This window comes from Condylostylus longicornis, unplaced genomic scaffold (genome assembly GCF_029603195.1).
Source record: "Condylostylus longicornis isolate FDR11 unplaced genomic scaffold, ASM2960319v2 ptg000010l, whole genome shotgun sequence".
Taxonomy (NCBI): Eukaryota; Metazoa; Arthropoda; class Insecta; order Diptera; family Dolichopodidae; genus Condylostylus; species Condylostylus longicornis.
In genome coordinates, this window is record NW_026577979.1 from 5,281,997 (window position 1) to 5,308,560 (window position 26,564).

At 24.2% G+C, this 26,564-nt stretch overlaps 2 protein-coding genes across 4 annotated transcripts; one reads left to right on the top strand and one right to left on the bottom strand.

Moving 5' to 3' along the window:
• LOC129618682 (armadillo segment polarity protein) lies at positions 1-21,405 on the bottom strand. Of its 3 annotated transcripts, XR_008697821.1 has the most exons (8): positions 21,278-21,405; positions 20,532-20,581; positions 12,950-14,583; positions 12,615-12,815; positions 12,228-12,500; positions 10,372-10,465; positions 7,059-7,454; positions 1,840-1,977 (listed from the first exon to the last, which is right to left on the bottom strand). XR_008697821.1 is itself a non-coding variant. In XM_055533581.1 (7 exons), exons 2-7 carry the CDS (start codon positions 20,563-20,565, stop codon positions 1,727-1,729), a joined length of 2,487 nt encoding a protein of 828 aa, XP_055389556.1. In that variant the 5' UTR covers positions 20,566-20,581; positions 21,278-21,405; the 3' UTR covers positions 1-1,726. The 3 variants fall into 3 exon arrangements, 1 of the variants encoding a protein (XP_055389556.1); XM_055533581.1 differs by lacking the exon at positions 7,059-7,454 and having other exon boundaries at positions 1-1,977; XR_008697822.1 differs by lacking the exon at positions 10,372-10,465.
• A 1,227-nt stretch (positions 21,406-22,632) lies between these two features.
• LOC129618947 (kinesin-like protein Klp61F) lies at positions 22,633-26,268 on the top strand. The gene is made up of 6 exons (XM_055533982.1): positions 22,633-22,802; positions 22,868-23,067; positions 23,124-23,480; positions 23,534-23,710; positions 23,800-25,104; positions 25,169-26,268. The coding sequence occupies exons 1-6, from the start codon at positions 22,720-22,722 to the stop codon at positions 26,140-26,142; spliced, it is 3,096 nt and encodes a 1,031-aa protein (XP_055389957.1). The 5' UTR covers positions 22,633-22,719; the 3' UTR covers positions 26,143-26,268.
• The last annotated feature ends 296 nt before the right edge of the window (positions 26,269-26,564 follow it).

Here is a 26,564-nt window from a genome sequence, read left to right on the forward strand (position 1 = left end):
ATATTAATAAATTTGCATTTAGTAACAATTTTTGAAAATAATATTGTAAAAATTATTAAAATATTTTTAAATATCGAAATTAATCTTTTATTAACATTATCACAAAGACTAATAAGTTATAGAACTTTTTAATGTTCAAGCGTTCGACCAAAAAGAAATTAAAATACAAGAGAATAATAATTTAATTGAATAATATTTTACAACAACCGCAAAATATGAAATTTGATGAGATCATATTCTTTTCATAGAGTGTCCGTATAGCATTAAATTCCTACATGAATATTGTTACATAGAAGGAAATTTTTGAACCTTATGATCTTTATTTTCTGTTTTTTCTTGTACGTGTTTTTGTCGCTATTTTCTTGTGACATAATACAAAAATCTAATGGGTAAAATAAAAAAAAAACTATAAAATAAAAGTATGTATTTGTTTATTTGATTAATAATAATAATAAAAAAAAAAAACAAAAGAAAAAGATTACATTTGTTTTTGAAATTTGTATATTATTTTTTTAATATAATGTCCTTAATTTTATATAAAATATTTTAAAATTCTTATTACTTTTTTTTTTGTATTGTGTTTCAAACGGAAGATATGATGATTTTATAAAATAAAAGGCAATGTTATTATATTTTATATTAAAAATAGATTCAATACAATTGGATTTGTGTTTTCTTAAAATCAAAGAAAGAAAAAATTGTTTTCGCTTTTTTAACTTAATCATAAATTTGTAAATTTTTTATTAATACATTTAATATTTTTTTTTCAATTTCTTATTTTAAGTATATTTGAAATTGATTTAATTTTTTTTTTTTTTTGTAATTTTGTTTCTTAAAATTTAAATGCAAATCTTAATGTTAAGGAAAAAAAAGATTATCATCGTTACCCTATTATTGAAAATGTAATCGATAATATGAAATGCGCGTTGAATTCTTTTGCATCTTAATTGATATTACAATCAATTAACAAAAGCATTGTAATTTTTAATGTTGTCAACAGCTGATGTCTACATTTGTATTGTAACAAGATTTATTTTGCCTGTCATATTGTTAAAATCCTTTTAAAAAAAATTTCATATTAATTAAATTTTATAATAAAAAAATTTCAACTGTAGATTTTGTTTTTTGTGCAAAATGGAATATTTTGAAGTGGATAAGTGAATTTTATTGAATGAAATCTAATTCTAGAAATATTCAAATCAAAAATAATATGTTGTTAAACCAAGCAGTTGCATGCAAAACTTGTATACGAAAGTTGTTATATTAAAAAGTATTTTTTAGCATAAATTGGTGATTGCCAATTAGTGACCGTCGATCGGCAATTTCACATTATCGGTTACACATTTAAATTCATACATTGAAATTATTTATTTAACTTTCATAAAAATATTTTGGAATATTTTTGTTTTCGATTAAAAATCAGTATGAAATTTTATTTGCTTAATCATTTTACCTTTGATATTTGTTTTTTTTTTTGTTTTTCAAAATGAATTTAAAAAATAGGGTTTCAATTATATTATATTTTTTAATTGTTGTAGATGATTTTGTTTTTAATTCTTAATATCTAAATGAACACTTAAATATGTGTTATTATTTTTTAAATTATAATATAAACGACAAAAAAAAATATAGTTAAAATATTTTTCTTTTTATGATATGATTTATAATTAAAAAGTTTTGTTAAAATTTTTATTTTTGTGGTTTTTGTTTTGTTAGTTTCATAAATCTAACAGTCAGTATCGTACCAAGCTGCCAAATTATTGCTGTCATTAGGTGGTGTTGGCATAGCATCCAGATCAAAATTCAATTCACCTGCTCCAATTTCACCAACATCCATATCCATTGCATATGGCGATGTTGGGGCTCCCATCGGGGGTCCAATACCGCCACAAACACCACCACCACCAACATTCCCACCACCAGCATTACTACCAATTTCAAGGCCTTGCATTGAATCTATCGGTAAAGTATCGTATCCTGTTGTGATGATCAAAAAGTAATTTTAGGAATAAACAAAAAAAAAAAAAGAAAAAATATGAAAAACAAAAATAAGTAAATAATAATTTAAAAAAAAAATTAAAAAAAAAAATTTATATTAGTAAATAGCTTAAGTATATTAAAATTAGTTTATGTATATTAATTAAGTTAATTTTTTTATATAAAAAAAAAAATCAGATAATTTGAAAAATTAAAATTAGAACAAAAAAAAATGAAAGAAAAATGAACGTGCAAGACGTAAGGAACGAGCGACTTAATATTTTCTTGAAAAGAAATATTGAAAAATTAAAGAATTTGAAAATTTAAACTCAATTGATAGCAGAATATTTTAGAAATTCAATTAAATTAAATATTATAATATTTTAATGGAGTTAAATGAGACTAATTCTACTGTCAAATGATTGAAAACTTTCCCTTTGTATTCTTTAATTTTATTTTCAGTTCAAGTAAAATATTTTAGAAATCATGATGCAATTGATAGAATCTATATTAGAGAGAAATTATTTTAAAACCAACATAATATAAAAGTACAACTAAATTTATTTTTCAAATTTTAATGCAACAAAAATGCGTAAAAAATAAAAATTAAAAATTTGCGTAGCTTAAAAACTCAATGTTCCATTTCATTACAGATAATTTAACCACTTCAAAAATTATTTTGTTGTATAAAGTAAAATTTATATTAAATTAGAGTTTTTATCTACACAACAATTATAAAAATTTTTGAAAACCAAATTTTTCAAATTGATTGATTCAGTAGTAGGATCAATTAAATAAACAAGCAATAAAAATAATATGGAGATAATAAGAAATAATTACATTTCAACTTGAAATATTTCATATATTTGTAGTTAAAAATGTAAAAAATTACAAAAATATAAAAAAAATTTAATAATAAATTCAAAACACAGAGACACACAAATTCTATAAAATATACTTAATTATCATCTAGCAGGATTCAAAATTTAGAGTTTTATGTGTGTTAAAAATAAAATCAATATAAAAAAAAAACTGAAAGAAATAAAAAAATTTAAATTGACAAAAAAAAATAAACAAATTACGGATTTAAACTAAAATCGTTTTAAGCAATAATATTTATCTATCGATTAACGACTAGCATTGTTATGTCAAACTTGAGCAAAATACAATTTCTTTTGTTTTTCATGTCGTTTAAATATTAAAAAGAAAACAAAAACCAATTTGACAGTATGTCGTTAAATGTATGTAGTAACATACAAATTATCATTAATTATATTTAATTACTAGAGATTCGAGATTTTCAAAACGCAATATTGCAAAACTGCGAAACACAATGCAGAAAAAACATAACATAATACTTATACACAATATACATATTTTTAATTATTCTATAAAATCAAAATAATTCATAAGATTTAATTGCAATATTCATACTAATTTCGCTTTATTGTGAAAATTTAGTAATTTTTATGAACAAACTAGATCCACAACATTTGTTTGTGAACATGCAGTTTTATCTATATATCGCGATATACATACTGCATTTATGAAATGGCCTACTTGTTTCTGCAATATTTTTTAATAAATAATATTTCAAATTAATATGCTGTTGGCATGTATGTATAATAAGGATTCCTTTTTAAAAACGATCTTTAGATATCAAAAATAGTATTGTATGTTTCATAAATAAAATCCAAACAAAACACAAAAAAAAAAAAAATATTTTTATAATTATGTACTTAATATTTAAAAAGAAAATAACTACACATTTTAAACTTCTTCTGAAATCTTTTTTTTATAATAAACAGATAGTTTATACGTTTTTATATACATAAAAAGAATTTTTAAAATAATAAATATAAAACCTTCTATATTATTATTGTGATTAAAGTGTGTTTCATAAAAACACAATTCTAATCTCAATCATTTTATTTTTCAGATTTAATTCGAAATTTTTTATGAATTGAAATTTATACATTTAATTTTAGAGATTTGTCAAAAATTTTAAATCGCTTTAGTTTCTTAACTAATCACTTTAACTATGATTTTTCGAGAAAAGATTTAGAAATACGTACTTTTAATTGGCTAAAGTAAGGAAATGTTAGAATTGCATTTTTATAAATACCAATAATGTATATTTTCGTAATATAATTCTTTTCTTTGCAAAATATTTACATAAATATAATTATTTCATCTCTAATATCTACCGTCATCCTCAAGTCGATATGAATTTTAAATAAATTTAATTCAAAATTATCTAAACATTATGTATCTATTAACATATTAATATAATATTATTTTTAATAGTTACAAATCCATTATAAAAGTTTTATAGAATTTTAAAAAGCAAATATTTTTTTAGGGCTAAATTTGTGTCAGTTGTTATAATGAGTAACAAAAATTTCATTATTAAATTTATAAGATACAGAATTAAAAAAAAATAAATTTACATTGTGTTTGTAAACAAGTCAGAAAGAAAATTTCAAACAGAAATTAATCAGCGTTGAGCTAATTAATAATGTTATTTTAAACCAACAGAGTTTTAATTGAAAAGAAGGCAAAAAAAATTTACTTTTAAAGCCTTTTTTATTATTGTAATCGTTTGCAACAATCAACGATTGAACAATGGAATTAATAAAATTAAATTTTTAAAATCAAGATTTTATAAAATGGAAACTGTAATTTTTTTTGCGGGTAACATAAGCATGTTAATGTTACACTCAAATAAAACCTACGTGTATATAAAATCCCAACATTTTTCCATGTTATTCGTACAATACAAAGCTAATTTTCTTTCTAATATACAATTTCATCATTGTATTATAGGCCAAAGAGATGAAAAAGTATCTATTAAAAATTTAAAGACCAAAATTTCTAATTTTATAATTAATCTAAGTGTAAAATTTCTAATGATTTTGCAATACGAATGTTTATAACTATATCGAGAAACCAATATCGTTGATCACACCAAAAAACCATCCGTAAAAAAAAAAAAAACAAATTGCTATAAAAATTTTTTTGAACCTTAAGATTTGGTTTCAAAGTAGAAAGAAAATTCAAAAACGCAGTGATCGTATAATATAAATAAATATTTGTCAATTTGTAACTTTTATGTATATACATGTATAATTTATAATTTATGTTTTACAGATTTTAAAATTTTGACGAAAATACTCAAAAATTTGCTTTTTTAATAATAATTTTTTGTTCATTTTTATTTAAAATTTATGAAATTTAAGAAATCAAATCTTTATCAATATTGTAAAAAAGAATGTACAAAAAGTCAATCACATATCAGAGTCATGATTCATAGGGTTACAGCGATGCCGTTATAATAGTTGAATCGATGCGGAAAATTTTACGTTTTTGAATTTCCTTTAGATATGTGACGAACATACAAAAATGTATAGTACAATTATTATTGTTAGAAAAATAATGGAAATTTTCATTATCTATTTTTCATTCCATAAAAAAAAAAAACTCAATTCTAACATAATAAATTAAAAAAAAAAATAGTAAATCCCAATTATTCGTCTCTTGTTTTGTATATAAAAAAAAAATCGCAAAAAAAAAAAACGAAAAAATTTCAAAAATCTTAAAAACATTTTTTATAATTGCAAAAAATATTAGAAAAAAAAATTTAATCTTGGAACACAATTTCATGCAAATTATCAAAAGAAATTAAAAATATATAAAATTATTTTAAATTTTATATGCCAATTATTTATTATATCACAATTATTTGTACAATAATTATAAAAAAGAAGTTTTTTTTTTATATAAAAAAAAAAAAAGAAATTAAATTTGAAATGATTTAAACGTGATATTTGAATATATTTTGCATTTCAATAACATTAAAATTATAAACAAAAAAAAAAAACCAAGAAAAAATTAAAAAAATAATTTTGGAAAATTCTTTTTTTTCTGACTGTATAAAATAATTTGTTTAGGGTTTTTATTTTTTTAATTATTTTTTGATACCAAACTAAGAATGAACAACTAAAACTTAATAACTTTGTTTTGTTTCCACATAAATTGTACCCATTTTAACTTCAAATCATTGTGTATTTTAATCAATTTCAATAATAATAAATAGTATTTATTTTTTCAATATTTGTTAATACTGGAATTAATGTATTTTTGATAATTCAGTTCTGTTTCAGAACTTAATTTTTAACAACTGCAACTATAATCAGTTTTCAAAAATTAAGTGTAGTTTTAATTGACTACTCCAAATAAAAAAATCAAAGTGTCAAAGGGTTTAAAAAAAGTTATTAGAATAAGTTTTGTATTTTCGTTTTTAGTTAATATGTATTTTAAATTCTATAGGTAATGAAATATTGAATTTTTTTAATTGAATAAAAACATATGACTTCAACAACTGCAAAAATTTTCTTTAGCAGTAGAGAAAAAAACTACTACAAAAACTTCAATGTTTAATGCTAAAATTAATTAAGTTCTAAGTTAATAACGCAATAGAAAACTGCATTTTCAAAGATAACCTTAATAATAACATCAAATATGACTTTCTTAATTTAATGTAAATAAAGTTTGCTTTCAAATGAGATTGAGTTTGGAATAATCTTTATATTTCAGGCATAATTAAATTTTGTGAAAGTTGTAGTGTTTGCGAAACGTATAAGTTCAAACTAATTTGAATTTTAGTGATTTTGATTCACTGTTGAAAATTGATTTTTGAAAAGCTTCAACCGAACTTAAGTTATATTGAAAAAAATTTCAAGAATAAGTTCCAGAGCAATTAATTACAAAATTAATATCAGGTCCATTATAAACTCTTTAAGATTTAATTTTAAATAATTAGTTTTGTATGATTACAATCAATATAAGAGATTTTTATAAACGCAATGTATACTGCAAATTAGGTTGGCAATTAAAGTAGTTTTCGCTATATATCGTGATATACTACGTTTATAAAAAGGCCTACAATTTGAAAAAAAAAAAAATTAAAAATTTGGAATTTCGAAATTGATTATAAAATTTTGAAGTTTAAAAGGTACAATATATTTTATATATGCATGTGTATGTAATCAGTTTTTTTTTTGAAATCTTTAGATAATCACCTATATAATTGTTTGCCTTTTATTTAATATTATCGTCTTTATTAAATTCGAAGTTGGTTGTGCTTTGTTTAATGATTTTTTTTTTGGTTTTTTTAATTAATTTTTTTATAACTTTTGCTTTTGTTATTTTTATTTTAAATATTGTTAAATTAAAAAGAAAAGATTTCTTTGGTTGATTGGTTTTTTTTTGGATTTTTTGCTTTCACTATACTAAAGGTTTTTTTTTTTTTGCTTTTTTTTTGTTTTGATTTTAATTTTAACGAATTTGTATTGTTACTTGTATTATAAATAATAATTATTTTTTTAATTTTTAGATTAAATATTATATTTTATATCCCATATTTTAATTTTCCATTGCATTATGATTTAGTGATGATATATGTTAGGCTGGCTTAGCTAAAAAAGAAAAAAAGATTTCAAATAAAAAGAAAATTTTATTTTACATATTTTGCAAGTATTTTTCTTTTTAATTTCTTTTAAAATTATTTGTTTTTGTATTTTTCATTTTTCTATAAAAAAAAAAAAAAAGAATTTATGAACTATGTCTGGCAGAAAGTTGTTGTTTGTATTTAAAAAGAATCATCAAAACTCCGAATTATTAATGCTATATTTTAAAATTTTTTTTTGTTTTCAGAAAACTAAATCAACTTGGATTCAAGAATTTAAGCTTTAAATGAGAGATATAATATATAATCATGTAATGTTCAAAGGTGTGTAGTTACATTTCTCTAGGTTTTTTTTTTAACTTTTTTCAATATAACGACAGGTCAACAATAAAAGAAGGGGGGATTTTGTGGGAATACTTGTAAGAAATCAAAAGTAATTAAAGAAATACACAATTAAAATAAGAACGAAAATGTTAAAAAGAAAAATGATTATTATGTTATTAACAATTATGATATATGGCAAAGAATGGCAGATAAATTAATTAGTGGGGGGTGGGGGCGGGTAGGTTTCGTGTTGGTTGTAAGTGAAATGTTAAGTTATTGTATTAATTTAATACTTTTCTTAAATTTTTGTTTTTTTCATACAAATCATCATCAGCATTGAAATTTACATTAAGCATTGAAAATAACGATAAAAATTAAATAATAAACATATTAAAACTTATTTTTCAGTAAATCGATTATGATAAAAAGAAAAACAAGATAAAATAAAATGATTTTTTAACAGTGCACAGAAATTCGATTAATCTACAAAAGGGAGATAATCAATTTTCAAAGAGGGTTGTACTTATAATAAATTGGTTTTTGAGGGGGAAGGGGTTCGGTACTTAATAATTAAAAAAGAAAATGTCTAATGCAGATAACATTTTTTAACAGAAATTAAATTTTTACAATTTTAAATTCTTATATAAAACACAAATATGGTTGTTTTTCTTTAAAAAAAAGCATTGGACAAACTACATTTAATTACTTTAATTTTAAATTTTCGCAGATTCATTTTATAATTAATTAGATTTTACTACTTGGGAATTAAAAAAAATAAGTAAAAATTTTACCGTTTTTTTGTTATTTTGCAAAAAATGTTTAAATTTTAATTATGTTTTGTACAATTTAACAAAGATTACCATCATTTTGGATTTTGAAATAGCTACGTTAAAAATTTCTATTTTTTTCTATTTGACTTTTAATTTTATACCAAAAAAGAGAAAAAAATGAAGGAGGGAATACTTAATCCTCATAGTTAAAAGAATAAAGGTTAAAAAACAAAAATGAAAATTAGAATAATTTTCAGTTTTCTGTTCGTAAAATTAAATATCAATAGAATATTAATTGATAAGAGTATAAATTTTATGATTTGACTTATTTTCTCAAATGGCATATTCGCATTTTACCAATTATTTATAACAAATAAATTTAGATATTTCATTCGATTTAGTATACGAATTTACATCTCTTCTGTAAATATCACTAAAAATATAATTAGGAAGGCAATAAATTAATTTATTTTGTTACATGAATGATAATTTGAATAACTATGATGTAGCAATTTAATAATAGAACATAAAATAGAAATTTTTAATAAACGGTAAAAGCTTAAAAAAAAAACTGGGATAAATTTATAGTCTAGCATTTTTTTTGTTTCTGATTGTTTTTTTTTTATGAAAAAAAAAGTAAATGAAACCTATACCTTTTTCACAATTATTATTGTGTTTGTTGGATTCAGCGCAAATTTTATTAACCATATTGTTGATGTTTCAAATTTTCAACATTGTCGGTAAATCGATTATAATAATAATGAAATTAATTACATAATAATTATAAAGTTAAAGCAATTACATACTTTTATATTTTATATTCTATATTTTTTTGCTTTTAAATATTTAAAATAAAAATAGATTTTTAAAACTCCTCGTTTTATTTCGGGATAAAGAAAAGTATAACCATAGCATTCAAAAAAATAACATAATTATAAAATATATAAATTTATATTATATAAAAACATTTGTTTTCTAAACAATTATAATACAAAAAAAAAAAGGAATTCCTTTTTGAGACATTTTTTTTAAATTTTTGATTAATTGTGGTCAAAAGTTATAAATTCTTAACCACTCTGTAATACAAACCATTTTATGTATGTTATGTAATCTGTTTTCTTATTGAATATTTTATATTTTTTTAAGTGTGTTGTGTAAGTGGTGCATTTTGGTGCATTCATTATGACATTATTTATATATAAAAAAATGTAATCAATCAATAAATTCAAATATTTCAATCAATCCTTATTGTTTTATTTAAAAAAAAAAAATAAGTAAATAAATAAAATCTCCATAAATTTTTATTTAGTTAAGTAAATATTGTTGAAAAATCTGTTAGTATAATGTTAGGTTATTTTATATATTTTATGTGAAGTTAATAATAAAAAAAAATGTTATTTGCGTGTTAACTTAATTATAAAAATTATTTAATATAGAGTTCAATTACGAAATTTGAATTGCCAATAATTGAAGTGTATTATAGCTATATTTTACCTATAATTTTATTTTTTTTTTGGAATCGATCAAGTAAAATGTCGATTGTCAATTCGTCAACAATTATCAATTAGGTTAAATATTCATAACTGAACTACTATTGTAATATAAGTACACATATATATAAATATAATATATATATATATATATATATATATATATATATATATATACATAAATATAATCATATTATTTCGTATATGATTAAATATATATATATATACGAGTCTTAAACAGCACTATAATAATTTATTTAAAATTTTACTTATTATAATTATTTTTAGTATTTTTCGTTTTTGGTATAAATATTAACATGCAACTTAGTTTATAGATACATACCTTGCTGGAAGGCTCGACCTCCATGTGAGCTGTGAACACTGGGAGGGCCTTGTCCATATAAACCCTCGTATGCTTGATCTGGCCCAAGCATATCCTATTTTGTGTGATTTTAGGTTTTTTTTTAATATTTTCAAACAGTGCAAAAGAAAATCATAATCCGCGATTATTTTGTTGAATTAAGTTGGGTTTTTTTTCGGTTATGTTTTTGATTTTTGGTGCCGTTTATAGGATTTTTTATTTTTTTTTATTTTCATTTTGCAAGTTTTACGATATTTTGTTTTTTTTTTTTTGGTTTTAGTTGTTAAAATTAAATCAAAAAACACCGAAACATAAAAAAAAAAAGAGAATTAAAAAAATTTAAAGAAAAAGTAAAGAAAAATATAATGAATATAATGAAAGTAATAAAAAAATTAAATGAAAATGAAAAGAAAAAAATGTGATAATTAATTATTTAATAATTATTATATTTATTTTATCTATTTATGGAGAAAAATTTTAATTGGAAAATGAGATTAAGAGAAGTTTATATTTTTTTTCAAAACATAAAGTCGTTTATAAAAAAATTTCTCTTAGATAAATTTTAGATTTATAGGGAATTATGAATTGTATAAAAAATGTATACTTTTTACTTTAAAATATTTATGCAGCTTTTCTATGTTTTTAAAATATTTTTCATTAATTTTTTAAACATTATAAAATAAATTTATTAGTAAAATTTATTTGTTTTATTAGAAATTAGTATTTGCATGACATTCGAAACGATTTTAGCTTTATGTCGCATAATATACCAAATATGTGATATAAATTGATATTTAAATTAGATTCAAAACTTTAATTTTTAAAAAATATTTAGAAGATCAATTGAATTAAATTTAGAATTTAAAACTAATTAACAAAAAGTACAAATAAACATAGATAGTAAGAGAAATGTCAATCAAAGCTTTTTGGAACGTTGAAATCTTTCAATAGCTTTCAAATTGTTTCTTTAACTAAGACCTTAAATTTTATTTTAAACCAGTTAATTATAATGTAATAAATTTACTTATTTACGATATAAAAATTTTGTATGAAATGATAAATAATTCAATTGTAAAGATAAAATTATAAATTCCTAGTATATTTCTAGTGAAATTAATTCTGTGAATATACATTTTTAAAATAAATATGTACCTTGCATCACAAACTGAAATTGATATTTCTGAATACACATTGAAATTAAATATAAATATTCGAATGACTTGGAATTATTTCGATTATTTTAATTATATTATTTAGTGAAAACTACAAAATTAACTGGTTAGTATAATAGATTAACTTCTCACCCAATTGCATTTTTAATATTTTTAATTTATACACGAATGGTGCAATTAAGTGAAATAAAAAATAGTGCCTTAGAAATGTTGTGTATTTTTTTTCAAATTGGATTTGGTATACTTGAATATTTGAGTTTTAAAACTTGTAAATTTCTTAATATTATTTACAATTGTTTCTTTTTTAAGAAAATTAAAAATATTTTAAAACAGAAATAATTGAGAAAAATGAAAAACACATATAGATGACCATACCTTTTTTGTTTTTGGTTATTAAGATTTTAACAAACAGGAAATTTCATGAATTTAATATATTTATGTACTATACATACATATCTATACGTATTTGAATGTATATTTTAAATATATAACATTAATGTATAATTTTACAGATAATATATGTAAAGTATTTACATATTATTTTTTTTATGTATGGGGGAACATAAAAAAGTTATTGATTCAATTTTTGAATAATACACAAAACAAAATTTATTCATAAAATTGGACACATTTATATAGAAAATTGTAAAATTAAATTCAGCTTACCTGCAAATCAGGCCCCAGGCCTAAATCTGTGTTATCCCATATATTGCTTTCTTCACGTAACAAAGAATTTGTTAATTCAATCGATAATCGTTTTTTATAATCTTGAGGTTTATCCTCGCTCATACGGAATAGTACTGCAGCGGCATATGTTGCAACACCTTCATTTCGTGAATGTAAAAGATCTGTTAAAGGCCCAGTCGCTCCCTCTTGTTCTATTATTTCAGCTCCTTCTTTATCAGCTGCCAGTTCGCATAAAACGCCAGCAGCAACTCGCTAAAAATGTAAATTTAAAATAAAATCATTTTAATTTTGTAAATATTAAAATAGAATTTAAATTTTTCTAATGTTTATCAAAAATTTTTAAAATATAAAAAAATGAAATTTAACCTGTATATTTTCAATTTCATTGAAAAGTAAACGGACAAATATTGGAATAACCGTTTGTTGGCGTATTAGAGCACGATTATGTGATTCTCTTGCCAGAATATGTAAAGCTCCCACAGTTCCTTCAACAATTTCTTCCATACGAACCCCATCTGCATAAGCACATGGTTGTTGCGATCCAGTGCTTGCGACGGAGGATCGTTGCTAGAATTAATGATTAAATGAAATATAACATTTTTTTTTATATATTAGTTATTTATAAATTTCTATTAACGAAAATATTAAAACAATAAAGTTTAAAAAGACCAGTTTTTCATTTTAAAATTTTATTTACTTACCCTCTCTGTGTCCTGAAAAGCTCTCATCAAGAGTCTAACCAAATGATGAATTGCCCCATGTTCTCTTAATGGTGCATGATTTGCGGGACAAAGAGCCAAATTACGAATTAATCCGATAACAGCTTTGATTAATGGCCATCTGGATGGTGGATGCAAAAGTTTTACAATAACTGATAAACCATAATTTAAGCGAACGGCATTTTGAGCCATTTCGGAGTCAACATGACGGGATGTTAAGTGACGTAATGCACATACTGCTGGTTCTGTAATTTCCTCGCGATCACCAGCATTGATAATCGTTCGAACCAAGGCATCAACTCCTCCAACTTGGCAAACTGTCGCTTTATTACGTTGATTATTACAAGTAAGATTTGATAAAATTCCAGCAGCACATGTAACAACATTTGCATCAGTTGAGGCCAATACTTGAACAAGACTTTGGAGTAATCCTTCCATCCCATCAACTTTCGTTGCGGCATCAGATAAATTACGTAAAGTCCATAAACAATTCTGCACCAAACGCGCAGATTGATTGCCTAAATGCATTGCTAATGCTTGCATTCCACCAGCATCGACAATTGCTGGTTTATTGCTTGAGCAAACAGATAAAACTTTCAATACACGAGATGTTGTCCATAACAATTTCTCATAATCATATGAGCGCATGATACGAACCAATTCGATAGGACCGCCAGAAGCTAATATAATTAATTTGCTTTCTTGATTTCCGTATGCCAAAATTTGTAAACAATCAGTAACAATGGCTAAGAATTTTACATTATTACGTTGTAAGAGTGTGACCATTTTTTGTAAACCCCCAGCTAAACGAACCGCCATTTTAGAGCCATCTTGATGTAAAAGTAAATTATGTAAGGTAGTTATAGCATAAAATAATACAGATTCTACCGGTGACGATAATAATTTTACTAGTGCTGGTATACCACCACTTTTAAATATAGCCAATAAACCTTGACGATGATGAGATAAATTATGTAAAGTTCCGACAGCCCCTTTAGTTGTTTCCAAATCATTGCTATTCGATATTGCACGAACTAAAGCTGCAACCATCTGAGGACTATTCATAATAGCGTGACGTGAAGCTTCTTTCTTTGATAATTGATGTACCATCATTGCAGCTTGTGATACAACAACTTGATCTTCATCATTCAATAATTTTATTAATTCAGGAATGGCACGTGTAGCCAACTCAGCATCATCTTGATAATTAATTAAATTTACAACGGCATGTTTTAACATCTGCGATGGTTCAGACAGACGTTGAACAGCAGTCGGTTGTTGTGGATCAAATTGTGTTGATGGAATTTCAATTCCTTCTTCTAATGTTTCAGGAAACATAGCAGCTCGTACTCTTTGAGAACGTGTTTGACTTAGTTGTTGATTCATATCATCAACTTGATCTTGTGTAAAATTTTGTGGAAAACCTTGATCCAAATCAAACATCAACGGATCACCATCCATACCATCATCTTCTTTACCACTTAATGATGGCACTTGAGTGACAGCACCTGAATGAATTCCTGAATCTCCCATATATGAATTTTGCTGCCACATTAAAGTTTGCTCCTTTGCCGACACCATTGGTAAATCTGGTGGATTGTATTGATTGTGCGGCACTTAAATAAAATAAATAAAAAAAAAAATTGTTATAAAAGTTTTAAATTATTATTTTTTTAGTTGATTTATTTTTAGTAATAAACAATTATATCGAATGTTTATAAGTTTACATGTTATAAAACATAATTAATTTTTTGAAAAGTATTCAATGCTATATATAATTTAAATGATGCACATTATTTTAAAAATAATTATAAAATATCAGATTCTTCTTATTTCTTTCACAGTTTCTTGAATAGTGAACTGAAAAAGTAATAACCGAAGTCTTGTATAGCCCTAAAAAACTTGGTTTTGAATAAAAAGAAAAGAAAAATAAACGAAAAAAGGAACTGTAAATTTGCAGAATTTGCGCATGAGTTGAGTTTTATTTTCTGTAAATTGCTTTGACTGTTTTTTTTTTTTTTATTTTAACATAAATTAAAATTTTTGATGACTTCTTGTTAGTACAATTCGAAATGAAACCGTTAACATTATTTCAGTTCAACAGGTTTTTAATCATTAAAAGTAAAAAGTAAATAAAAATAAGCGTTATATATTTTTAATTTAAGGATCAAAAAACAATTTTTCAAATTTCTACCATTAAAATTACCAGTAAAATATTTCTGTGTGATTTCATAATATTAAAATAAATACAACAAGTTTCTTTTAGTTTAAATTTTACGCTTTTGAATTTTGCCTTTTCTTTTTTTTTGGAAATGTGCACTGTAAAACTTCAAAAGTTATGAAAAAATAAATAGTTAAAAAAATAAGCTAGAAGATAATTTAACTGATTTCTGTTGTTACAGTGGTTTCAGTCAAATTATTCAAATTTCGAATGGTATTAACATTTTCAAATATACCAAAATTTTTCGACAATAAAAATTTATACAAAACAAGTAAAAAAATAAAGCAACACGTTTTCTAGTTTCAGAGCGAATATTGTTAAATATGGTTCTTTCTCTAACAATGTACTTAATTTGTTAACACCTTGCGCTACAAAGTGTTAGTGAATAAAGTATTTAATATTTACCTGCTGAATGATAAGCTTTAATTTACAAAAAAGTTCAAAAATTAGTTTTTGAAAACACATAAATATTTTTTTCCAAAAATATTTTTAAAACATTTGCTTTCTGTTTGAATTTCGAAATCTAAACAGTAACACGTAGTAGCACAATAATTGCAAAAATTCCATATCTTTTAGTATAAAATTTAAATTTGAATAACATGATTGTATTTCAAAAATTTTATTGAAAACTATTTGTAAGGAAATGAAAAAACACCCTGTATCAAAAATGATTATGACTTTTTATTCTAAAACTCCAGACTATTAAATTCACAAATTTGAATTTTCTTTTACATCAATGAAAATTCTGGGAGATGAAAGTTTAATACACTATTTTTAACAATTAGTTAAAAAAAATATATATTTGTATCAAAATAATAAAAAAAAAATTTTGAATACAAAAGTATATCAAAATTTTTAGCTGGCTAAACTAAATAATTTTGATATTACCTAACATTAGTATTACTGAATACAAAAGCTACTGTCGCATTACTTTTGTAGTACGTTACTGAAAACTATACATTGTAGAAATACGGTTTTAATAAACGCCGCCATAATTCAAAAAGTTCTAAATTCAAATAAATGAAATTAAAAATTACAAAAGTACCATTTTATGACTTCTGTTTTAATTTTTAAATAACAAAAGCACCATTTTGTGACATTTGTGTTTTAAAAATAAAAAAAAATTTGTTGAATAACTTTTTTGAACTCAACAGCATAAATATATGTCTAATATCTACCAAATTTTTTTTCTTGAATAAATTCACAATGAAACATTAAATTTCTTTTTATATAAAATTGTAACTTCTAAATCTATAATTTGCATAGCCGATATAAAAGTCCAATAAAATTTTCGTATTTCAACAACTTTCTTAATATTATTATTACAAAAATTTTCCAAACAAATTTTTTAATATGCTTCCTCTTTAATATTTTTTTTACTCATTTTTAAAGAGATTTAAAAAATTTGTTTCTTCTTATTTAAAATTTTTCTAAAGAATTAGAATCCTTAGTGGACAAGCGTCAAATTCATACTTTTAGTTGTACTATTGTAAATTACTATGCAAACACTTTCCTTTTAGTTTTCATATCACATGAAATTCAAATCAAATCAGTTGAAATTATAAAGAAAATCAAAGAAAATTAAAAAAAAAAATGATAAAAATAATAAAAAATATCCAAGTAATTTATTACTGTGGTTGTCTTAACTATAATATTATGATGTCTCTTATAAATTTAACATTTCTATTTAAATGTAGAGAAGAAATGTTATACACAAACATATAACATTACAACTAAGTATAAGTATATGTATTATGTACGAGGCTTGTATAAAATATCCATAAACAATAAGATTTTATTTAAAATTTATATTATGTTTATAATAATGTCTTCTTATATTCGCCCATTTCCCCTTCATTTATGCGATCATTCCTATGTTAGTAATAATAAGGAACATTAATATTACAGTCAATTCTGAAATTCATATCAAAAAAGATTTCGAGCCCTACCATGAATTCCGTTCGTAACAATTTAAAGAGAACGGTCTAAGACGTACACTTTTTTGCAATAATCACAAACAATTTGTGATTATTCAAAAGTTTACGTCGTAGCTAAGTTCGTACTTCGTAGGGTTCAACGAGCGGAAATCATAATAGAACTGCTTGTACTTATATATTTTCATATGCCAATATTTGCATTAAATATTCAATAAATACGTATTTAAGTAAATTGTAAATTACAAAATTCTTAGCATCGTCTTTGTTACCCTACATACTCTTTATTGTTATTGGAAATATTTTGTTAATGCTACTTTTTGATTACCATCTTGACTATGAAATTTTATTAATGAATTCAGCAATTTTCCTTAGTATATATTTAGCCCTCGTAGGTACATGTTTATTGAAATAATTTAACGTTATTTTCATGGTTTTCTTTTTTGTAATAATCGCAATATAACAATTACAAAAAAAATACATTTGCTTGAAAGTAAAAAAAAAATGTCCATTTTCTCTGATTCTACTGAAGGTAATAATGTTACTACTATAACTCACTTGTTGCTTACGTATATTACAGGGGCATTTCTGTTTATTTTGTTTTACAACGATTATAAACCTATTCTAAATTCAACGATTATCTATTCTAAAATTCCGAAGTTCACTTAACTAAAAATCAAAAATTATAATATTATACAGAAGAGCTATTGCAGTGAAAAGTTTTACTCTGAAAATCATGAGATTGCAAATCCCAAAATGATTCTATATGTAGGAGTTTTAATGACGTATGAACATTTAAATTATATGTTATACAAAACACATATAATTATTAAACAAATTAATATCGTTTTACTGGAAATTTGAAAACAAATTTTTACACCTTTAAAAAAATTTTCTTGTTATTGTTTTCTGCTTTAATATACTGTAAATAGAGTTAGCATTGCAACTACCATAGACGCTTTAAATATTACAAGCAACAAACAGGCAAACATAAATTAAAAAAAAAATGAAAAAATGTTTTAATATTTTCCTTTATACAACATTTTTTTTTCCTTTAATTTATTATGTCGCTTTTCAGAAATTATAAAGGAAAGTCAGGGTAGGTACATAAACGTAAATATATTTAGGTGTACATGAATATATAAATATGCATATACATTTTTTTTGTTAGTACTTCAGGCAAGTGTACGGTTACATTATAATGATTATTTTTTTCTTTTATCCCTTTTTTGTTTTTTAGCTTACTGTCTCATATTTTACCCTTAGTCTTCATATAGTCAAAGTCAAATTCGTTTTTATTAATGAAAATTATAAGGATTTCTCAACATGTACGTATGTTGTACATAGACGTTTTGTTTATGCAATATATAAGTAATATCCATATAAATTGTTTATGGATATTTTATTTAAATAAATATAATACATTTATGTTATGTATGCATGTAAATTTTAATATAAAATATATTTATTTATATTTGCGTAGAAAAATTTCTTAATAATAAAAAGTAGTGATAATAGAACGAAATATTTACCCGAATGCCATTTACTGACGAATATAGGAAATTGCATATATCTAGGGGTTGAAAAAATGAAAAAATACTTATTTGGCCAAAAAAAAAAAAATATTTTCCTTATGTTAAGTAAGAAATATGTATCGTTAACTACAAAATCAGATATATAGGAAATATTTCTTAAAATATACAGATTTAATACTGCACCTACACAAAACTACCTTGTAAATTAACTTCCAACGCAACTAAACTCCGCAATTAGGTTATTTTTTAAATTTCAACATTTTTGCAAGAAAAAAACAAAAAATAAATTTTTAATAATGAATTTTTTTTAACAGAAAATTGTGAAAATTTCTATATTAAAGCTTGCAGACGTTTTATGAACAGACGGACAGATAGAGAGTAACTAATAAGTTTTGCCTACAAACTAGTAAACTATTTCAAATATTTATTAATACTCGTAGCAAGTGATTATTTTGATCACTGAATAGCAAGTGTCTATTTTGATCTTTATCAAAATTGAATACCGGTCAAAATTGAATATTCGGGATCTTTTATTAAGCGGTTCATCAAATTAGTAAGAATTTTGAAAAGCTCACGTCACAACTAAATTAAAACTGCATGCACAGGTCGATTCAGTATTAGATGCCAGTATATGTATCCCTTTAAGAGAACTAAAAATAAGCTGAATTGCCCTTTTGAACTAGGTTTTTGAGATAAAAAGATTTTAAAGTTCTAATCAAGATCCATTTTCGAAATAAGTTGTACTTTTTGAAATATATGCCGAAATTCACCAATATAAAGTGCAGTTTTTTAAGCGTCGTTCAAGCGACACCAGTACTAGTCTGTCTTTTATGCTAATTTTGATTCCGATCTGCATGTTAGATGCAAAACAAGAAAGTGTATACTTTAACAGGCTTTCGTGCCAAATTGAAACTGTGTGTCTCCAGCTGTCTACCTATGCAACTATCTTAAAGGCAGCAACTACCAATTTATATTTTAAATTTATCGAACAGCGACATGTTTTATTAAACTACAAAAATCCTTTAATTCTGCGCTGAAATAATTTTTAACATACCAATTAAAAGCTAAGTTTGCGTGACGTTTTAATAGCATATCTAACTCTCGTACAAAACGAATACTAATAGGCAGTTGTACAAAATTTTAATAATTATTAAAACTTACATTTATATACATATTAAGAGCTTCTTTTAAGTAAGGGAAAATAATACTCATTTATAATGGATCATGTGTGAATCTTCATATGTACACGTATCAGATACTAATATTAGGAATTTTATGTTAAAAATAATTTTCTTTTTTTTTTACTACTTCAACCCTAAGAGGAAAATAGTAATAGAATAGTAAAATAAAATTGTAACAAAACAATTAGTTATTAATAGGAATAATTAGTTATTAGTGTCTGCTAATTGTTCTAGTTTTGAATTTTGGAATTGGAACCGCAACTATTATCTACTTAATACACCATATGCAAATGCTTAAGTATCAAAATGTTGCTTTAAGTATGTCTTTCAAAAATAATATACAGTTTTTTAATTCACTTTGCTAACCGGATTATGTTTATTTTTTCTTGAGTTATGCCTTGGAATGTATATTTATTTATTTATTAAAATATTTTCATGCACATATATATTTTCTAATCAAAATAGGCATAACCTAAAGTCGAAATTTAATTTACCTATGCATATACATATATCAATATATATATACATATAGACATATTTTATGAAGAAACAAAAATGTAGATGCTCACTGCCCATAAAGTAACAATATATATTTATATAAACCTGCTTATATTAATGTTTAAAAAATTTAAATATATTTTTCCTATATAAGCATTGTTAAATCGTTTACTTGTTTTAATAAAATTAACTTACTCGTACGATTTTGAGGAGGCATTTGATAAGTCATGGTGAATATTTAACACCTGAAAATAAAAAAGTAAATTACAATTATGGTTGTAAAAATGTATACATTTCTTTAACATAAAAAAAAAAAAATAAAGGGTAATGCATATCTTGCACATATATAAATATGTGGGTACGTACGTACATACAAATATACACACATTCAAAATTATAATATACACTTGCACAATTAATTTAATGCAACCAGCTCATATAGCCATCCAAATGCCATTTTGTATTAAAATGTATGTATGCACTTTTCATCATATATACATATATACACATGTATATGGTGTACACAAATATAGATACTCAAACCATATATCCATACATTATGCAGTGTGTACATACATATATTTTATAGGAATATGAAAAAATGCAGACAAAATATTTAGCCCATTAATATTAATAGGCTAAATATTTTGTCTACCCATTTGTATACTCGCCATTATAAAAACCATTATTAAATAAAAATTAGAGCTGAAATGAATTATTTTCCTCGATTTGATATTTTCCATATAATCAAACATTTGCTTTAACAAATTTTTAGAAAGTTTTTTAAGAACTTAAATAATTTATGTTAGATATGTATGTACGTACTAAAAAAAAACCTGAAAACGCCATTAGGCACTTGAGTTTAACACCACACCCTCAGGGAAAAATTTGTTTTCATTAATAAATCTTATGAAATTAATGTTTTTTATAAGTTTAATTACCTCTGTCCCCTTTTAAAAATAATTTATATATTATTTTTCAATTTTTAAACACTCAATTTATAATTTTTCTTTTAATTTCTAATGCAACCCAATCAACAACTTTATTACTCACTTTTGTTAAATTGAAAAAATTTATGAGAAAAATTTATTTGTTTTGTTTTTGCATTCAGCATTGCCGCTTTAAAAAAATTTTATATGCCAACATTTTCAAATACAGGCCTAAACTTTTAAATTTTTAATATTTTCGAAAAAAGTTCTACGCCAAAAAAAAAAAATTAAACAAAGCATAAGAAAGACATGAATATGAGTAAAGAGAGTTAAGTAAAAAAGATTCTATGATAAATCTGACTTTATAATAAGTAATGTAGCCAAAATTATTTTTAAGTCATAAAAAGCCAAATTTTGTTAATATATTCTAAAGTGGCAGCACTTTCCGTATTTTGAAATGTTCAGCTTTTGCTGAATATAAAAATATATTAAAAAAACAATAAGTTTATTGGGATTACAGGCAGCGACATTTTATTGTAATTATTTTTTTTATTTTAATGGAATATATGTGGAATTTGTGAAAGTCCGGTTCGAATAAAATTAAAGGATTCAAATAAAAATGAAATCTACTCTGTGGTGTGAAATATTTTGCGCATATATCAATCAAATTGGTGTTTTCCTATAAAATTAATTCGTTACAAAACCAACTTCAATCGATAATACTTCTAAAGAGATTGTCAAATGAATATTGAATAATAAATATCCTTACTTCATTTTTCACTTTACTGTGACTGTAGAATCAAAGCGGCGAACAGCAACGGCGGACGTTTTCTGTGCGGAACACAAAACAAGTGCGGAACGGAAAAAGAATTTGAACAGTACTTTACATATGTAACACGATCATGGAAACTGATAATGTCAAAAAGAAACATTATTGGTAAGATAGGAATTTAGACTATTTAACTGCCGGCGATGAAATTCTTAGTACCCGTGGAAAATCGCTTTTGTTCTGCTTTCAACTTAAATGAGACGAGGCTTCTCATGAGATAGAATGGTTAATATTATAATGGATTACATTTTAATAAGTTGGTTTTCAAATGGAAAACAAAATTTAATTGATTTAAATTAAAATTAGAGCAATAATAACTTAAATGAAAATTATTTCACTCATTCAGTCAAATAATTTTCATTCCAATCCATTTGTTCTCGATTATTGAACGATGTGTTGTGAATAAAAAACTTATGAAATCAATATATAAATAGATGTCGCTGCTTTAAAATTTAAAAATGACATATGCCAATTTTGAAATATAAGAAAGCAACGGTTTTCAGTAGTTTCAAACTTAATTTCTTTGGGGATTGTTGTGTGTTGCTAGATTTTAATAAAAAGTTAATTACTGACTTTGTTTTACAGTTTTTAATTTAAATAAAAATCAGAGAAATAATTTGTAAGAATGGATACTTCCGCTCCTCCGAATTCAAACAAAAGTCGAAATGAAAAAACCAATCAAAATATTCAAGTATACGTACGGGTCAGGTATGAAAAACAAAACATGCGAATCTATTTGACAATGTTGATTTATTTTGATAACTTTATGATAGACCTGCAAACAATCGTGACAGAATGATACGATCACTGGATGTGGTTGATGTTGTTGGTACAAAGGAGGTTGTATGCCGGAGTTCTTTAGATTCAAAAGTAACCAAAAAGTTTTACTTCGATCGCTCATTTGGTCCAAATTCAAAACAATCTGATGTTTATCAAACTGTTGTGGCTCCTTTAATTGAAGAAGTATTAGCAGGTACATATACTTTAAAAAAATTAATAAATCAGAATGAAAAAAACATTGTCTTTTAGGGTATAATTGTACCGTGTTTGCCTATGGTCAAACTGGAACTGGAAAAACCCATACTATGGTTGGCTTCGAAAACCAACAAATGAAAGAATCTTGGGAAGATGACTCTTCAGCTGGAATTATTCCAAGGGCTTTATGTCATATGTTGGACGAATTACGTTTAATGAAAGTTGAATATGCTATGCGAATTTCTTATTTGGAATTGTATAATGAAGAGCTTTGTGATTTGCTTTCAACAGATGACTCCGTGAAGATAAGAATATTTGATGACAGCACTAAAAAAGGTTCAATAATAATACAAGGACTTGAAGAAGTCACAATCCATGGAAAAGATGACGTATATAAAATATTAGAGAGAGGTAAACAGTCAAATTAAAATTTTTATTCAGTTAACGTATTTTTTTTATTGAAGGGCAAGAACGTCGGAAAACTGCAACAACTCTTATGAATGCTCAGTCCTCGCGATCTCATACTGTACTATCTATCTTAGTACACATTAAAGAGAACGGTATCGATGGAGAAGAAATGTTAAAGATTGGAAAATTGAATCTAGTCGACTTGGCCGGTAGTGAAAATATTTCTAAAGCAGGTGAGCTATTTTGTACTTTTGTCCAAAAATGATCGTAGATATTTTTGCAAAACAACTAGAAAAAACAAATATAATTTATATTATTTTAGGGAATGAAAAAGGAATTCGAACCAGAGAAACTGTCAATATCAATCAAAGTTTACTTACTCTTGGGAGAGTAATAACTGCTCTAGTAGAACGTGCCCCACATATTCCGTATCGTGAGTCTAAATTGACCCGTTTGCTTCAGGAATCGCTTGGTGGACGAACTAAAACCTCAATTATTGCTACAATATCTCCTGGGCATAAAGATTTAGATGAGACTCTAAGTACGTTGGAGTATGCATTTCGAGCCAAAAATATTCAAAATAAACCAGAACTTAACCAAAAATTATCCAAGAAAACTGTTTTGAAAGGATATATTGAAGAAATAGATAGATTGAAAAAAGATCTTAATGCTGCGCGAGAAAAAAATGGTATATATTTAGATGAAGAAACGTATAATGAGATGAATTATAAATTAGAAGTTCAAAATAAAGAATTAAACGAAAAAATGCTGAACTTAAAAGCTTTGAAAGCTGAAATGTTGAAAATGGAGTCACTATTTACCGAAAAATTGCATACAACAGAAAAAGTTTTAAGCGAAACTAAACATGATTTAACTCAAACAAAAAAACGCTACAAAGAAAAAAAAATTTTATTGGACAATCACATTAAAACAGAAGAGAAATTGACAGACCAAGCAAATGAATTGATTAAAGTAGCAAAAATTGCAACGGAAGATCACCAACTATTGCATGACACATTAGAACGTCGTAAAAGTGTTGACACAAAGATTAAAAGTGTTGCTGAAGAGTTCAAAAATAAAATGGAGCACAACTTTAAAATAATGAATAAAGATTTCGAAAATTTACATGAAAAGCATAAATCAGTTTCAGAGGTTATCAAACTGGAAATTAATGAAAACACAAAACTTATAAATTCTTATATTAATGAGACAAAGTCAAAAGTCGATCAAATGGCTTCGTATTTCGAAAAAGTATTTGAACAGTTTTCTTTTCAATATGAAAAGTTTGAAAAACAAATTTTAGATGGCGATGAAAAACATTTGAATGCTTTCAGCGAATTAAAGAAAATTCAGGAACAAAAAGATGGCATATGGAGGAAAGAAATAAATAGTTATATAAATGACACAAAGCACATTTTGAATGAACAGAAATTAGCACAAGAAAGTAACGTAGCTTTAGTTTCAAAGTTTATTTTAGAAACAAATGAAAAAGACCGGGCATTTTGTAATGTTCTGAATGATCAACTTTTCAATATAGTCGAAGAAGCCCAAAGGACTATAAAGGCTGAGGTGGAGAGTGTTAAGGCTAACACGGAAAGAAGAAACCAACTGAATAAAAAACGAAGTGGTACGTCAAGATTTTTCACTGTTTGTAAAAAATTTAATAATTTAAAATATTTAATGTTTTTTAGAAATTTTATCTAAATTAATAGAACTCGAAAATGAAGATCGAGAAGGTATTGAAAAAATTGAAGTAATTTCTGAAAATTTGATCTCTGTGAAAGATGAAATTTCTTCGAAAATCAATAATAAGATTGAAAGAATTAAATTATTTGACAAAGAAAGAGAAGCTTCGTTTAAAATACTTAATGGTAAAATCGAAAATATTCAAGAAGGGACCAATTCGTATGTTTCTCAAATACATGATCAAGTTGAAAGGATTCAAAATTTAATATTAACAAATCAAAAGCAAAATTTAGAACATGAAACTAGCATGACAAATTTGTTTTTGGAAAATAAAAAAAATCAAAAAGAATTGGTAACTACTACTAGCAAGGAATTGACGAACGTCAAAAATAACTCTTGCTCCACGGTTAAAACACAGTTTAAAGAAGTTTCTAACACCATTTTCAAAAATCAGTCAGCTTTTAATGAATTTTCATTGGAAAATACATCAATGACGAAATCTTTTGTTGAAGCTGTTAACGATTATGCTGATGCATATTGGAATAATATGAATAACAATTTCCAATTATTTAATTTCTATCAAAATGGATTAAAAGTTTATAGTCCAACTGGGCAAACTCCGTCCAAAAGAGAATATACGTATCCGAAAGTATTAGCAAAAACATCACCACATTCAAATATAATAAAAAGATTTCGTTTAGAAAATGGTTACTCAGATCATGATATATCTAATATGACAATAATGGAGGACAACGAGAGTGTAATACCGGATATTAACGAACAAATGCCTAGAATATCGACTCCAATAAAATATTTAGAAAATTCTCCGAAGTCATTTAAATTAAACACACCATCATCACTAACAGAAAATAATCCTAGATTAATACACAGCTTAGATATATATGATAAAAAACATGGTACAGAGCTAAGAAAGTCACCTGTCAGCTTTCTGACAGAAAATAAAGAAAATGTAGAATAAAATTTTTAACAGGTTGAAAATATTTTTGTGTTACAAATTTACTAATTTTTAATTAACGGATGAAACAATTAACACATACAAATATCTCAAATGTGTATGATTGTATCATTAATTAATATTTTTGTAATTGAATATTTAGTTTTAAAGCTAATTACATGAACTTATACATACATATATTTTAAAATAAAATAAATTAAATCATAAAAATAGTCTAATAGTTTTCACTCCGATTTTAGAAACTATTAAGCTAACAGTATTCAAATTTTGAATAAACAAGTGCGATAATATAGCCAATATTCTAATAAAATGTGATAGTATTTGCATAAGTGCTTAAAATTACTACCATTCGATTAAAAAAAAATAGCGTATCTCAGAACTCTTTTAAATTACAATAATTGAACTTCGTACGAATAAGTTCAGTA